The sequence below is a fragment of the Gopherus evgoodei genome, chromosome 3, assembly GCF_007399415.2.
Source record: "Gopherus evgoodei ecotype Sinaloan lineage chromosome 3, rGopEvg1_v1.p, whole genome shotgun sequence".
NCBI lineage: Eukaryota > Metazoa > Chordata > Testudines > Testudinidae > Gopherus > Gopherus evgoodei.
Genome location: NC_044324.1, coordinates 136,105,601 through 136,123,326, shown reverse-complemented (window position 1 = coordinate 136,123,326; position 17,726 = coordinate 136,105,601). Strand labels below are relative to the sequence as shown.

General features: G+C 40.8%; 1 protein-coding gene across 1 annotated transcript in view; it reads left to right on the top strand.

The window, feature by feature from the left end:
* PDE10A (phosphodiesterase 10A) overlaps nt 1–17,726 on the top strand; it is a 307,793-nt gene that overhangs the window by 218,747 nt on the left and 71,320 nt on the right. Inside the window, exons 6-9 of the mRNA XM_030556722.1 lie at nt 1,159–1,299; nt 3,655–3,810; nt 8,155–8,205; nt 9,662–9,720. Of these exons, the coding sequence (XP_030412582.1) occupies nt 1,159–1,299; nt 3,655–3,810; nt 8,155–8,205; nt 9,662–9,720 (407 nt within the window). The remainder of the gene's footprint in view (nt 1–1,158; nt 1,300–3,654; nt 3,811–8,154; nt 8,206–9,661; nt 9,721–17,726) is intronic.

The window sequence follows — 17,726 nt, the reverse complement described above, 5'->3', positions numbered from 1 at the left end:
CAAACAGGCAAATAGTGCTAAAACTGTGGGCTAGTTCCTTATTGAAGATAATGGTGCTATTTTGATTCATGGCAGGCTGGGAAATTGTTTCATGCATCTAGCAATAAATACCTTACAGAAAGCCATAACTACTTCCATAGACTCATGAAATGGAAGATGATGATCATCTAGTCCATTTGCCTTACAGCGTGTGATTATTCCTTGCAATATGTAGTTGATCCTAAAATCCTTGTGAACGTGACTCTCCTAGACTCTCAATGGGAGATGAGCACCCGGAGGGCTGGCAGGTTAGCCTCTGTGTATGCTTGTGGTTGTGTTCAATCTATTTATTTTTTGTAATTTAATGTTTGGTTTTAATAATAAAGAGGAAAAATATAGATGTTCTAGTCTAGTCTCCCTTAGGCCTTGATGCTGCAGTTGGAGCTATGTAACCAGCAGCTTTTTCCTGTGCTGACACCATTTACTTTACTAATGCTACCTTGGTTTATACTTCAGCATTATAAAAAAAAAAAAGTCATTGTTTTGTGGAAGGCTTTCATAAAGTGAAAGTTGTCATAACTAATTCTGAGTCTTCAGCAACATAATCAGCTCGGATTGATCTGGAGTAGCAAAGCCAGCAAATCAGAATGCATGCAGGGGGACACGTTCATACATGCTCAGTGGCCCCACTGTCCTCAGTTGTGCTCCACATTGGTTCAAATATCGATCTGCTTGGATACAATTGCAGGTTCTGGGCCAAAGCCACCTGACCCTGGAGACAAGAAAAGATGGAAGTAAATGTATCCTTGACAAAAGAGTAGTTTTCTGTTATCTGGTCACTTACTGCTCTGGAGTTCTATACGATACACAATGTATTCAAAAGGGCAGAATCTATTTCTGATGTAAGTGAGCACAGCTGATATTGACTACAATAGGTGTTGCATCCATTTATGCCAGGGATGAATTTGCTATTATCTCTTGATGCAGTTGTTGACACAATTAAGCTGAGTCCATCAGTCCACCTCAGTTTCATTGTTGTCATCTTAAAAATGAATCTGCCTACATTATTTTAATTTATCCTGTAATTCTTCTTATTATTTATTGTACATAATAACACAAAAATTACTGTGCAAGTACAGTGAAACTTTCTAATGGTGTTTTCTTTCTTCTTCTGATTAGAGCCTCTGTGTGTTCACACCTCCGGGAGCTAAGGAAGGACAACCACAGCTCATTCCTGCAGGGCCCATTGCACTTGGCACCACAATATCTGCATATGTAGCCAAATACAGAAAAACTTTGTTAGTAGAAGATATTCTGGGGGTAAATTACTTTCTCTTTTTAAAGAGATACATGCATTTTTTTTCCAAAAAATGTATTACTGTTGAAATGTAAACTGGATTTTTCATATAGTAAATAATTTACATTGCTATTAGTAGTGTTTGACCAGAAGCATGAATTCTCTATGCCTGGATTAGTTTAATAAAAACTCTTCCCTATATATTTTTTTTAACTTTTATAAATGTTACACATTTTTTAAAAAATAACTTTTTTGTCCAGATGAGGGAAATAACACTTCTGTGCAATAAAAATCCATGGGGGAAAAAAGCATGATCAGCTAAAAATTCCCTTCCTAGCCCTCAGAACAGGCAGTATGCCAAGCCCGACTGCTAAAGTGACTGGCACTCTATTAACTTGCACATAGCCAACCAAATTTTGATTTAATACGTGACACTACTTGCATTACTTTAAAATTTTCTCAGTAGTTTTCAGTGAATACTTTAATGTTTTATATATGTATATTTCATATTCATAATTAAATTATAGAGTTTTGTGGCGGAAAATGTATGAATATCTTCTGGTTTACACTCTCACCAGAGCACCAGTATAGCTTGGCAGCTTTTCTCTTATCAAATAGCTCTTTATTTGCAAAGATTGTGCATGTCCATATGTGCCGACTCATTCACTTTTGGCTCAGAAGAAATCTTTTCTATTTAGTGTATGTTCTTCTAGAATTCAGGCTCTCCATCTCATCGGAGTGTAAGCAGTGTTAGGGTGGCCTGTGGGTTGGATTTGGGAAAAGTGCAAGGTCTGTTTCCACTGGGCCTGTTTTCCTCTCCTTCCAGACCCCTTATTCTTGTTTGCTTTTCTACAAGGGGTTATTGACCATGGTGAATGTGTTCCAGAGGCTTTGGGAGTGTTTCAACAAGGGGAAGCAGCAGGCCCTTATACACTGACTTGCATGATCCCTCTCCATGCAAGCAGGCACTAAAAGAGTCTGCCAGTGGAAGTAGGATCCTCCTGGTATGTTCCTTGCTGACAGCCTGAAGTTCTCCACATTCTCCTTCCTTTGGGGTTGCCTGAGGGAGGAATTATTTACCATTGGCTTGAATGACAATTGTTTTCAGGCGATGGGTGACATTCAGATTGATCCTCGCTGTCATGCTAATCGGGAAACTGATCACCTTATTTGGGGTGAGGAAGGCATTTTTTTTCGACTACAGCACATTCGCCAAGCTAGGAGGGGTGTTCTCCTTTCCCTGGAGCACACTGCAAGGATCATCTGTTCAGAGCAGAGGATTAAAGGGCTAGTGCTCAAGAGTGTGGGCCCACAGTTAAAACTCGGGATTAGTTACAACCCCAGTAAAAAATAACATATGGGTAATTTTTCTATTCATGGTAAGTTCCCTTTCATGGGGCATTTAGTCTGTAAAGCCTGGGGCAATCTTATTAATGGCACAGCTTGGTAGACTGGACCTCTTTGTGGTAGCAGTTCGTTGTCATGACATTCTTTCCTGTAACTTTTGCACAAGTTTCAGAACAGGTACTAAGGATGAGTGGGAAAGCACAATAAGATATAGGGAAGAGTCTTTCTGTCTTGCATAGTTGTAGAAAGAAAACACCTTTGTTCTCAGTATTGGCATAGTTTGGGAATTGTTAGTGCAGATTTGTGTCTCCATGGGGCCTTTGGCACCTAGTGAGTGCCTTAGGCTTTGATTACTTACTCCCACAGAGGCTATTGCCTGCTTGGTAATCCTGTGGTTTGAGTTGCTGCAGTTCAATTTAGAGGCTATGTCTACACTACTTCAGAATAGACTCTGCTGCAATCAATGCACTGGGAATCGATTTAGTGGGTCTAGTGAAGAGTGCGCTCCCGTCGACTCCAGTGCTCCACCGGAATATGAGGAGTCAGGGAAGATGAAAGGAGAGTGTCTCCCATCGACCCAGCGCATTGTAGACACAGCAGTAAGTGGACCTAAGCTACGTCAACTCCAGCTACACTATTCACATAGCTGGAGTAGCATAACTTAGGTCGACTTACCACAGTAGTGTAGACATAGCTGCAGTTACCAGTGTATTTAGTTTTCTTTCTACCGTTGTCCAGACTAGCCTCAGCAATAAAATACTGTTTCTGCTGAGCGTGAGGGTTAAAGAGTTGTACTTTAAAAAAAAAAATACAAAACTTGCATCTGTTACTATAACTGACTCTAACTTTGGATAAGGTCATTTCTATTTGTAAAATAACCATGGAGAGACATTTTTGATTGAATTCTTGAACATGAAGAGTTTAGGTGTTTGTGCGAAGTGGTTCAGCCAGCTGAGAGAGAAATGTTGATTTATATTTTATATTAATGTTATAATATTTACATTTGATGAAACATTGTTTGCACTTTTTAGGATGAACGATTTCCCAAAGGTACTGGACTGGAATCAGGGACTCGTATCCAATCTGTTCTTTGTTTGCCGATTGTTACTGCAATTGGTGATTTGATTGGTATCCTGGAGCTTTATCGGCATTGGGGCAAAGAAGCCTTCCATCTCAGTCACCAGGAGGTAAGGCCTAAAATGCTGAACTGTTTTATTTTAAATTTCCCTCTTCAAGGTGATGCCAGCTACTTCTGACCCCAGACTTCTTCCTTTCCTCATTTTGTTTTGATATTTTTTGTAACTGAGCCTTGTTACATACTTGGAGAGGGGGCTTTATAAGGCTGGTTGATGCTCATTGGTATTCTGAATGGGAAGATTCATTTCATACACAGAAAATTCTCTAATTGTTTTGTTCCATCTAGTGGAAATAATTTCAAGCATATTGTTATCAATTGTTTATTGATTATGAAATTTAAAATAATAGATTTTATAGATGTTGTCAACACCTTTTGGAAGGGTAGATCAGAGAAAGCTCAGGCTATTACAAGTGCATGAACTAGTGTTACAGAATGAAACTGCTCCTGTTTAAAAGGACTTTAACAAGTTACCCAGAGCTCAAATGGTCAACTTTTACAAAGCATTTATTTTTTGTGTACTGTGCTTATGGGTGCTCCCCTTCAAGTGTGCATGTATTTGATCAGAGATGTTTGGTAGCAGTGCTTGTTCAGGGTCCTCCCCCACCTCTTTTGGGAGGTTTTCCCTCCAGGTGAGGGGGTATGCCAGGATCATGAAGATTCATGTTTTGCCTCACCTACCAATAGGCTATCCCGGTCAGCAGCAGACATTCCTGGTGCATTCCTTATCTGGGGGCATGCACATTCCTCAGAAATGCAATTTCTGTTCAGCCCTTCAGAGCTGAGGTGTATTGCTATTCAAGGTATGGTGGCTGAGTGATTAAGGTCCTTGACTACAATCCTGAAGGTTAGAGGTTTGAATCTTACTCAGTCTCCCACAGAAAAGCCACCTCCAGTACACCTGGGGCAAAATGAGTATTTGATCTATCGGGTTAGGGCAGTCAAAGGCAGTTGGATGTGATGATGGCCACATCACTCCCTTATGTACTGTTGGCTATGAAATTGACATGCCTTAACTGCATCAGTCCTGTGGCTTGGAAAACTGAGAGATTATACTGCAATTCTTTATCACAGAGAGCTCTCTTCACCCTGCCTCAGATCCAGGTTATGAGTCTCCAAGTGAACAGAGTGCCCCTTCTGCCATGAGACCACATTCTGGGAATGCCTTCCAGAAAATGAGTTTTACCTCTCCTCACAAAGAGCCTGTTTCAAAAGATCTTGGTTTTCTCACAAGTTGACCATGTCCAAGTCAGGTTCTGGGCTGGATACTATTTGAGGCTCCATGCTCCTCCTGTACCAATAAGGCTTTTAAGACTCTGAGTTCCTCTAGGAGCCCCGATTCCAAGTGTGCATCGGTACCTAAACCATTTTTGGTACCATCAAAACACAATCAGGGCAGCAGAGAGAAACAGCTTGCTTCTAGCAAGATGGTACTGATGGACCTTCCTAGGTACCTCTGGTACCTAGCGCAATGACTCCTTCAGTCGAAAAAGCCACCTCAGACCACACTCTCTTTGAGGCAGTGAACATTGTTGGTACCGACGACTTCCACTACAACACACTCATCCAGGTAGACTCCTCTCTCAGTACCACTAACCGATAAAGTCTTGCAGGAGTTTAGGTATTCCAACTACCTGTTAGTTTCAGATAATCCTGAGTTTCTCCTCCCCTGATGAGTACTGAGCATTTATTGGTGCCGGGTTTGACACAGTTGCTGGAATTACATGTCTCCCTGGGATCACCTGACTCACCACTTGAACTTGAAGGTTATAAGATCAGGTTACTGCATTCATTTTACGTGCATCTCCTACCCCACCCCTTTTCCCTGTCCATTTTCAAGGATCCCTCTCGCAAATACTTGAGACAGAAAATCGGTTCCCTTTTAAGCTTAGGAGCCATAGAACCAGTTCCTGCTCAGCGCAGGGGGAAGGGACTTTACTCCCAAGTATTCTCTGGTCCCATAGAAGAATGGAGAGTGGAGACCTATTCTAGAGCTAAAACTTGAGAACATCTTAGTGAAAGCACAGAAATTTGGGACCCTTGCAGCTAAAAAGTCCATCATTGGATCCCGGTGAATGGTTTTTGGCCCTCGACCTTCAGGATGTATGTTTTCATATCACGATTCACTCATCTCACAACAAGATTCTTTTGGTTTCTGGTCAGCCGAGACCACTTCCAGTGTTGGGTACTTCCATTCAGCCTTTTCTCTGCTCCAAGAGTATTCTCAACGGTATTGGCAGTGGTTGCTGCCTGTCTGTGTTGGAGAGTAATGATAGTTTTTCCATACCTCAACAATTGACTGCTCAAAGGCTGGTCTTTCTGTGAGGTTCTTTCCACCATGAAGACAGCTTTGTCCTTTTCCTCAGGCTAGGTCTCCAGGTTAGTGTAGAAGAGTCCACTTTTCCCCCTCTACAAAGGATAGAATTCATAGGGGCCTCCTTAGACACAGTAGCAGCCAGAGCTTGCCTACCCATGGACTCATTCTCGACCCATTCAAACCTCATTGCAAAGATTCAAATAAGCCGCAGGACTTTGACAAGAAATTGTATGTCTCAGAAGCTGAAGACAAAGGTAGACACTGTCATAACATGTCATGCAAGGTGATGCCTTCTCTGCTTCCAGTTTATATACTGAAGAACCTTCACAATGTCTGTGTCAGTGTCCTCTTTATCCAGCCAGCTCCAACTATCACCTTAAAGACAGATTTAACTTTGTCGTTGGGTTGGGAGGCTCATCTAGGGACATATACCGTTTATGTTAGATGGTCTGCCCAAGAAGATAGTTTACACATCAACCTTCTGGAGCCAATGGCAGTCAGGAGTCAGAGACAAATTTGTTAATATCATGACCGACAGCATAGCTTGCATGTTTTACATCAACCAACAATGGTTGGCAAGATCCCCTTCTCTTTGTGCCGAAGCAATAAAGCTATGGAACTACAGTTACTACACAGAGTGAGTAACCTCACCTTCCTTAGAGTAACTTTAACAGTTAATAAAACCATACTTCTTGTAGGTCTTACACATATTTTGTTCTGTACAAAGCGGTGTATATATTGGACAGTTTGTTTACATTTGAGACTTACTTTAAACTAATTGCCACATTTCCAATAATTCATTAGTGTTTTGTTTAAGAAATAAATAATGCTGCATAAAATGTTTTAGTTCTAATCTAAGCATTTTTAAGGTAGCTTGTATCTTTTTAATCTTTTTAATTTTCTCTCACAAGACATTGTATGCAACAGTTATGCAGTTAGGAAAGCTACAGTATCTTCTATAGGAAATATGTATATTAATAGAGCAATGGTTCTTAAAATTTAGGAACCCGAGGACCATCATTTTGATCTAAAAATTTTCAGAGACCCCCAGACCCTCCGCTCAGCCCTTGCCCCTTCCCTGAGACCCCACCCCTTCCCTGAGGCCCCACCCCTGCTCACTCCATCTCCCCTCCCTCTGTTGTTGGCTCTTCTCCACCCTCACTCACAGGAGTGGATGCAGGATACAAGCTCTGGGTGAGAGTTTGGGTGCAGGAGGCACTGGAAAGGGAGGGGGAGGAGTTGATCAGCAGGGCCCGTGGACCCCTTGGGGTACCCTCGGGGAACCCCAGTGGTCCACGCACCCCAGCTTGAGAAATACTGTAATAGAGTATATAGCAGTAGACTTTTTACAGTTCTGTTGGTTCACAACAAAACCTGTGTGCTCTAAGAACAGGAGAGTGTGCCTGATAGCGCATCTTATTTAAACTTAGTTAACTACAAATTATATGATATTTGTTTGAAATGTTGTACAGAAACTGACATATTTTAAGCAGTAGTCTTGTTCTAGTGGTCATATCCGATTCTTCTGCAACACAAATGGCAATGAAAAAAGCAGAGTCTGTCCACAAGCAGAGATTTTCCCTTAGAAATATTGGTTGTTTAATGGATTGGTCCTCACGAAGAATATTTTATTGTCATGGGATCTTTCATTGTGTAGCAGAAACATTTAAACAATGTATGAAATGTAGTTTTTAAAGCCCCTCTTGAGTTCTAGGAAGGGCTGCTTCTGTCCTGTATTTGTTGGGGGTGAATCTTTCATGCTGCCTCTGGAGAGCACAGCTCTGTGAGCCTCACAATGGCTCAAAACAAATTAGAAGTATTAAACACTTCCTGTGTGTGACCTGAATACTCTTTTAGAACAATGAACCACTGGTAGTCATGTTACACCTTTAATAAATTCATTGTGTGTCCTCCCTCCCCTACAAAATATAGTTTCCTGCCGGTGATCTAAAACATCTCAGCAGGTAAAGTGTTAGAATATTCAAAGACATTTAGCATCTGGATCAAAAAAATGATATGATAGAACTGATTTGAAATTTACGGACTTCCTCAAAGTTAGTTTCTTATATTTTGTTTCAGGTTGCAACAGCAAATCTTGCATGGGCCTCGGTAGCAATACATCAAGTACAGGTGAGTCTGAATTCATAGACTAGGCTTATAGGGACCATTGTGATCACCTAATCTGATCGTGTGCATAATACAGGCCATAGGAGAGCCCTGAATGAATTCCTGTTTGAACTAGAGCAAGGCCCAGAGTTTAAAGGTATTTAGGAGTTGCTGTCCTCAGCTTTGCAACATCTGATTTGGGAGCCTAAAATTTATATTCAAAAGAGATTTAGGCAGTTAGGAGCCTAAATCCCATTGTCTATCCCCTTGATTAAATGCCTAAATCCATTTTGAAAAATGAGATGTAGGCTCCTAAACCAGTTAGGTATTGCAAGACTCAGTGCAGCAATGCCTAAATTCCTTTAAAAGTCTGAGCCCATAACTTAGAAAACTATCTAATCTTGATTTAAAAGTTGGCAGTGATGGAGATTCCACTAGCACCAATTGTTCCAATGGCTAATGGTCCTCGCTGTTAAAAATGTGTGCCTTATTCCAGTCTGAATTTCTTATTTCATCTTCATCCATTGGATCATGTTATACCATTGTCTGCTAGACTCAAGAACTGATTATCAAAATTTTGTTCTCCCGAGATTGTGATCAAGTCATCCCTTGGCCTAATTGTTAATTGTTTCATAGCACTTTTAAGGAGCCATAAATGACGGGTCTGATTCTTCACATTTTGTGTATTTATTTATGTCCACTTTGCATGTGCATAAAGCATTATCAGGTTGGAATGGTATTTTATGATATAAAAGGTGCATAGCGGTAAAGGTCCGTTTTCTTTATTCTTTCTATAAAGCTCCCTGCACATTCTAGGAGTAAAATTGTTTTGTCAACTACTATGAAATGAATATGAAATCTGATAAAGTAGCAATGGGATTCAAAGTCCTCACTTCATCTAGCAATATTTTCCTTTCTCTGCACTGTTAATTATATTCAGTCTCTGTAATCCTGTTGACTTCCCCAAAGAAAGAGCATAGGAAAGGGGAGTCTAGCACTTCTGCTTCACTTCACTCATTAGGTGCCTCTATGTGCTTCTTTTGGCAAGCTGAGAGAAGTGATGAACAGGATAAGGGATAAAGCAAACAAATGCTATTAACATTCCCAGCAAGGCTGTAGAATTTGTTATGGAAGTGCAGTAGTTAAATTGATTTCATAGCCGGACCCAAAGATGCCAGTCAATGGTACCTCAAATTTTACAGCATAGAACAATAGGCAGTATTTTTTTAGCAGAGTTGGAGAAATGTATTACTTATACACGTTAACGTATCCACAGCTCTGCAAAAAGATATTTAAACTTGAAGCCTGACACACAAATCTGTATTAGCTTTTTGGTACATTTTACAGTGTTGTTATATGTAACTGCTTATGCTTGTTTGTTTATATACAGATTAGACCAATAAAATGTTTATCCTACAGTTTCACTATGAGTTCAGTGCTCTCCTGGAATAAGCAACAATGTATAATGTGTTTCCCTCAGGTGTGCAGGGGTCTTGCCAAACAGACTGAACTGAATGACTTCCTGCTTGACGTATCAAAGTAAGTGTGATTTGCAACAAGACTGTTTCAGCTGAATTATGGCTTCTGTGACAGGCTCCTTTTTTGATAAGTGAAAGTTACCAGTTCGTATTTTTCCTTGGCACTGTGTATGTTTGTGCTTCCCTTCCATTTTCCCTGTTTGGTTATGGGTTTCCCCTATCTGCATTTGCTCCTTTTTCAATTTTGCTCGAGGCTTTCTCTTGTACAATACAAGTATTGTAAAGTCCAATTTTATTTATTATTCACATAAGTATTTGTATTTTGATTCAAGGTCACTTCCTGTGTTTAGTGTGTCTTCTGATCATTACACTTCAAATCTAAGACATTTTACCACATTTCTACTGTTTTGTAGAAATGTGTGAAGTTGCTAATGTTTAGAATGTAATTAGAGATGGTCACTGCACATATGCATTCTTTTATATCCTTATTAGAATGTGGAGTCCATTGCTGCTTAGAATTTAGAGTCCATTGCTTCCCTATAATTCAGCTATGCATTTAATTAGGAAAATAGTAAAAGAAATAATAAACATGAGTAACATGTTAATGTGGCTGTTAAAATCATAGTTGGCATTTACTTTGTTCCACAGGTTGACTGTGTGTTGTGTGAAGAAGTACTTTCTTATATTTGTTTTAAATCTACTGTCTATTAATTTCGTTTGCTGATCCATGGTTCTTATGAAGGTATAAATAATGCTTCCTTATTTACTTTCTCCACACCGTTCATGACTTTACAGACCTTTGATATATCTTCCCTCCCCCGCCTGAGCTGTCTCGTTTCTAAGATGAACAGTCTCAGACTTTTTAATCTGTCCTCATATGGAATCTGTTCCATATCCCTAATCATTTTTTGTTGCCGTTCTCTGTACCTTTTCCAATTCTAATATATTTTTGTGCGATGGCATGACCAGAACTGCATGCAGTATTCAAGGTTTTGGTGTACCATCAATTTATACAGTGGCATTATGATATTTTCTATCTTACTATCTATAACTTTCTTAATGGTTTATAACATTCTTTTAGCTTTTTTGACTGCCAATGCACATTGAGCGGATGTTTTCAGAGAATGATCCACGAAGACTCCAAGATCTCTTTATTGAGCAGTAATAGCTTATTTAGACCCCATCATTTTATATGTATAGTTCGGATTGTGTTTTCCAATGTGCATTACTTTGCATTTACCAATACTGAATTTCATCTGCCATTTTGTTGCCCAGTCACCCAGTTTTGTGAGATCCCTTTGTAACTCTTTGCAGTCAGCTTTGGACTTAACTATCTTGAGTAATTTTGTTTCATCTGCCAGCTTTGTACCTCACTGTTTACCCCTTTTTCCAGATCATTTATGGATATGTTGAACAGCACAAGTCCCAGTGCAGATCCTTGGGGGACCCTGCTATTTACCACTCTACATTGTGAAAACTGACCATTTATTCCTACCATTTGTTTTCTGTCTTTTAACCAAATACTTATCCATGAGAGGACCTTCCCTCTTATCCCATGACTGCTTACTTTGCTTCAGAGCCTTTCATGTGAGACGTCGTCAGATGTTTTCTGAAAGTTCACTGTCTCAACTGGATCACGCTTATCCACATGTTTGACACATTCAAAGAATTCTAATAGATTCATGAGGCATGATTTCCCTTTACAAAAGTCATGTTGACTCTTCCCCAACATATCGTGTTCACCAATGTGTCTGATAATTCTGTTCTTTACTATAGTTTCAACCAATTTGCCCAGTATTGAAGTATTACTGGCCTTTTATTGCCAGACCACCTCTGGTGCCTTTTTGAAAAATTGGTGTTACATTAGCTATCAGCTAGTCATCTAGTACAGAGGCTGATTTAAGTGATAGGTTACATACCATAGTTAGTAGTTCTGCAATGTCATATTTGAGTTCCTTCAGAACTCTTGGGTGGATACCATTTGGTGTACCGGTAACTTAATAATGTTCAATGTATCAGTTTGTTCCAAAACCACCTCTCTTGACACCTTAATCTGAGACAGTTCCTCAGATCTGTCTCCTAAAAAGAATGGCTCAGGAGTGCCAATCTCCTTCACATCCTCTGCAATGAAGGCGGATGCAAAGAATTCACTTAGCTTCTCCACAACAGCCTTGTCATCTTTGAATGCTCCTTTAGCACCTCGATCATCCAGAGATCCCACTGATTGTTTGGCAGGTTTCTTTCTTCTGATGTATTTGAAAAAAATTGCTCTTAGTTTTTGTGTCTTTTGCTAGTTACTCTTCAGATTCTTTTTTGGACTGTTTAATCATACTTTCATATTTCACTTGCCAGAGTTTATGCTACTTTCTATTTTCCTCAGTAGAATTTGACTTCCAGTTTTTAAAGGATGCCTTTTTGCCTTTAACCACCTCTTTTACTCTCCTTCTTAGCCATGGTGGCATTTTTTGGTCCTCTTACAGTTCTTTTTATTTGGAGTATCCCTTTAATTTGAACCTTTATTATGGTATATTTAAATAGCTTCCATGCAGCTTCCAGGCATTTCACTTTTGTGACTGTTCCTTTTAATTTCCATTTAACTAGTTTCCTCATTTTTGTTTAGTTCCCCCATTTGAAGTTAAAAAACGCCTATGGTGGGTTTCTTTGATATTTCCATCGGCCCCCAAGAATGTTAAATTTAATTACATTATGGTTGCTGTTATCGTGTAGTTCATCTATGTTCACCTCTTGGCCCAGATCCTGTGCTCCATTTAGGACTAAATTAAGAATTGATCTCCCCTTGTCGGTTCCAGGGCTAGCTGCTCCAAACAACAGTCATATGTTGTCTATAAATTTTATCTCTGCATCCCATCCTGAGATGATATGTGTCTAGTCAATTTTGGGTTAGTTGAAATCTGCTATTTTATTGGGTTTTCTGTTTTTGGAGCATGTCTATTCGCCCTGAGCATTTCACAGTTACCGTCCCCATCCTGGTCAGGTAGTCAGTAATGTATTCCTACTTTTATACACTTATTATTCAAGCATGGAATTTCTGTCCACATAGATTCTGTGGTACAGTTTGATTCATTTAAGATTACTATATTTGACTCTATGCTTTCTTTTACATATAGTATCCCTCTTTCACCAGCGTGACCTAGTCTGTCATTCTTATATATTTTGTACCTTGATATTACCACTTCCCATTGATTATCATCATTCCACCAAGTTTCTGTGATGCCGATTATATCAATATCCTCATTTAATACCAGGCACTCAAGTTCACCCATATTAGTATTTATATTTCTTGAATTTGTATACAAACACTTATAAAACTTGTCAATATTTAGTTGTCTGTCTTCATATGTTGTAACTGAATGGGACTCTTTTTCATTTGACTGTTTCTCTTCAGCTCTTACTTTATCAACTTTTATCCTCTCCTGTTTACTAGTATATAGATTATCTTCTTAAATAAATCCTCCCCGTAAGGGATGTATCTCTCCAACTCATATGCTCCTCCACACCTGTCGGCTTTCCCTGAGGCCTTAGTTTAAAAACTCATCTGCGGCCTTTTAAATTTTACATGCCAGCAGTCTGGTTCCATTTAGGTGTAGGTGGAACCCATCTTTCCTGTATAAAAGTCTCTTTTTCTCAAAGATTCCAAGTTAATAAACCTAAACCTGTTCTCCCAATATTATCATCTCATCCATGTATTGAAACCCTGGAGTTCTGTCCATCTAGCTGGCCCTGAGCATGGAACTGGAAGCATTTCACAGAATGCTACTGTAGAGATCCTGGTCTTTACTCTCTTACCTATCAGCCAAAATTTGGCCTCCAGGATTTCTCTCTTACCTTTCCCTATGTCACTGGTATCTACAGGTATCATGACCACCAGTTCCTTCCCAGCACTGCACATATATCTATCTAGATGTCTCAAGAAGCCTGCAACCTTCACACCTGGCAGGCAGTTCACCATGCAGTTCTCCTGGTCATCACAAACTCAGCTTTCTGTATTTCTAATAATCAAATCCCTCCATTATTATTACCTATTTCTTCCTCATAACTGGAGTCCCATCCCTGAAGAGGTATCCTGAGTGAGAGAAGATATCATGACATCATCTGGAAAAGGAGGGTCCCAAATATGGGATTGTTTCCCTCCACTCTTTCCCTGAAACTTTCATCCTTCTCAACAGCACAAAGGCTGTCACACTAGGTGTGGGTCTGCTTTACTGTCTCTCTCAAAGTCTTCTCTGTGTATCTCTCTGTCTCCCTTAGCTTGTCAAGTTCAGCAGCTTTGGTCTCTGAGGGCCCCGAGTTGCTTGTGCTGACTGCACAATACAGCACCTGCATACAAGGCAGATATCGTACATGCTGCATTCAGAGTAATAAAGTGGATAGCCCTTACTCTGCTACTAGACTTCTGCCTGCAGTGTTTCTACTCTAGCAGGAATTTTTTTAGTTGGCTGTTTTTTGAGGGGTTATTGGGCTAAGTTTAGAGTATACTTGTTAGGTGTGTCTGCCTCTCACTCTCCCTTGCAAAATGCCCTTGTTTGCTAGCTCCTCTGGTGGCTTAGGAACTGGCTTTTTAAACTCCTGTTCTCTCTGAGCTAACCCACCTCCCTTTCTCCCCATCAAGGGATTGTAAAGGGATAAGGGACCAAAGGATGGCAGGCTAGAGCCTTGTTAGGAAGTTCTCAGCCTAGCTTAGCAGGCCGCTTGGCTCAGCACACAGCCCCACAGCAGACCACCCTATACTCTTTAATCAAGCAAACACACTGCAAGCAAGCAGATAAACAAACAAACTAGCAGGCAACAAGGTAACAGACACATTCGCCCCAAGTGCAAGGATCACATAGTCTCTCCTCCTTCTCATGGAGAATTCCCTCACCAAACTGCCCTGTTTGCTGCACCAGTTCACTAGCTCTTCTGGTTACTTAGACGCTGGCTTCTTAAACCTTCTTTCTGATTTAGCCCCAACTCTTTATCAAGGGGCCCATAAAGGATCATTGGATTAACCAACAGGTCAATATTTTTTCCATTTAGTTACCTTGTTTAAATGAGGAAAGGAGGAGAAAGTAACTCTACTTAATAATAGCATTTAAATGGTGTCAGGCTCTGAAATTCACATCTCATTAAAACAAGAGTAAGGTGTTGTATTTGCTGCTGCTCTCTATTTGGGTTGTTTGTCTTTGTTTTTTCTTGTCTCCATGATTTTCTCCTCTCTCCAGTGTTAAAGACGACCTACTGCAGAAAAATAGAAAATTGTATTTGTATCTCTTTTAGCTTTTAATGAATGTTAGAAGGTTTGAAAAGGATTGTTTAAAACTTTTTTTTTTAATTTGCACTTTGGGTTTTTGTTAACCTTAGTACGTTGGGAATGGTAAGACTAGTCCACTGCCTTTGCTGGAGGATCCCATTTACATTTTCAAAGTGTTATACAAGCGTGTGGTGTCTTTTTTTAATATTCTTTTAATTATTTTAATTCAGCTTTTGATTCAGTACACTGATCAACACTGTGAATATGGGATGCCTGAGGACTTACTATGCCCAGTGGAGGAACTGTATTATGGTACATTTAACTGTGTGACGGTCAATGGTTGTATTACACATTGGTTTTCTGTAGAATCAAGGATACATCAGGGATGCTTCTGTCCCGGAGTCCCCGGGCAATGCTCTGGAACTGCTCCCTACAAAGCCAGTCAGGACTTTGGTGAAGTCTTCTCTCTGTGAGCACACTGTCTTCAGGGCAAGAAGCTCACATGGCTTCACCTTCCTGGGTCTGACCTTGGAGCATTCAGAATCCTCTGCCCCTCCATGAGCTTCCCACAGCGAGTCCGCCCAGGTCGGGTCCTCGGGAAGCCAGAGGGTCCTGCATGCCCCCCAACTTCGTAGTCAGATGTGACTCTTAGCCAGCCAGTAACACAGAGGTTTATTAGATGACAGGAACATGGTCTAAAACAGAGCTTGTAGGTACAAAGAACAAGACCCCTCAGCCAGGTCCATTTTGTGGGGTAGTGAGCCAGACAACCACGACTGCACTTCACTCCTCATCTCCAGCCAGCCCCAAACTGACTCAATCTCCAGCCCCTCCTCTCTCTGGGCTTTGTTCCTTTCCTGGGCCAGGAGGTCACCTGGTCCTTGTTCTCCAACACCTTTAGCTATCTCCTTGCAGGAGGGAAGGGCCCCAGCCATTAGTTGCCGGGAGACAGAGTACCAGTCATTTATGTGCACTGACCCTTTGCTCTGCAACAATCTCACCCCCTAGAGACTTAAGAAATGCATAGGGAAAACTGAGGCACTCACAGTATTCAGAGGAAACATTAAGAACAGTCCCACTTTGTCACATCTTCTTACCTACTTTATTTAATGTTCTAATAGTCTTATCTGATGACACAGCTGATAGAGGTTAAAGAAGAAGGAATGAATTTTGGGTAGGCAGATAATATTGCCTTATTTGGAGAGACTACTGACCAACTACAGCTAATGCTGGAAAAGCTGTGAAGAACTCCAGAACCTATAAGTTTTAAGATCAATGGTGATAAAACCAAATTTATGCATGCCTCCTATAAAATGGAAATGAATGACCTGCTAATACTGCATGTACATGACATTGAATGGATGAATAGTTTTATCTGTCTGGGTAATCATTTGACAGCAAGAGGTTCTATGTCCAAAGACGTCACTCATTGGATTGGTCTTACATCGCTGGCATTTTAGCAATATCAAAGACCTCTGTTTGGTCAGTGAGATGTTTGTGTGACAATTGAGATACAAATGTTCAACATGTTTGATGATGACAGCTCTGTTATATGGAGATGAAACACGGCCATTAAAAACAGCTGAGGAGAGGAAGTAATCGAAACAGTTTTCGGTGTCAAAAGTTAAATAGTAACACCTCGCTTAACGTTGTAGTTATGTTCCTGAAAAATGCGACTTTAAGTGAAATGATGTTAAGCGAATCCAATTTCCCCATAAGAATTAATGTAATGGGGGGGTTAGGTTCCAGGGAAATTTTTTTCACCAGACAAAAGACTATATATTTTTTTCCTCTGGAACCTAACCCCTCCATTACATTAATTATATATAACCTAACCCCCCCATTACATTTAATTCTGTACACACACACACACACACACACACACACACACACACACACACACACAAAAGTTTTAAACGAACAATTTAAAACTGTACACAGCAATGGTAGTTGTGAAGCTTGGTTAAGTTTGAGGTGGTGAAGTCAGAGGATGGAAGAGGGTGAGATATTTCCTAGGGAATGCCTTACTGCTAAATGATGATCTAGCTCTCGGCTGAGCCCGCAAGGGTTAACTCGTTGTAGAGTGTGAGGCTACATTAACAAGGCAGCACAAATGGAGGGAGGGGAGACGGCATGGCAGACAGAAACACACACCCTGTGTATGTGTGAGAGAGAAAGTTGTGCATTGCCCCTTTAAGTATGCTGACCGCACTCTAAGTACATAGCCTTTTTAAGTAGATCAGCAAGTTGAGACAGCAGCTGCTGCCAGCAAACTCCCTCTGTCCTGAGCCCTGTCGTCCCCCCCCCGCTCTATAGAGAAGGGGCAAGGGGGGGCAGGAGCAGGAGGGAGGGGGACACCATGATATTAACTGCCCTCTTCCCCCCCTGCACAGCAAGCAGGAGGCTCCCAGGAGCAGCTCCAAGGCAGAGGGCAGGAGCAGCACATGGCAGTTGAGGGAGGGACAGCTGGACTGCTGGCAAACGATAGCCTATTGGGCTGCCACACAGAGAACCTAGAGGAGCGGGGAGCTGATGGGGGGCTGCTGATCCACCCTGGTTCCAAGCCCCCACCAGCTAGGTCCAACAGGCTGCTCTTTCTGCAAGCAGTGAACAAAGCAGGCAGCTGCCAAACAATGTTATAAGGGAGCATTGTGCAACTTTAAACGAGCATGTTCTCTAATTGATCAGCAACATAACAATGAAACAATGTTAACTGGGACGACTTGAAGTGAGAAGTTACTGTATTCTTAACATCCATTGGTTTGATTTTGTTACAATGGAGGAGATACTTTGATGATCGCAGCAAGTTGCATTCT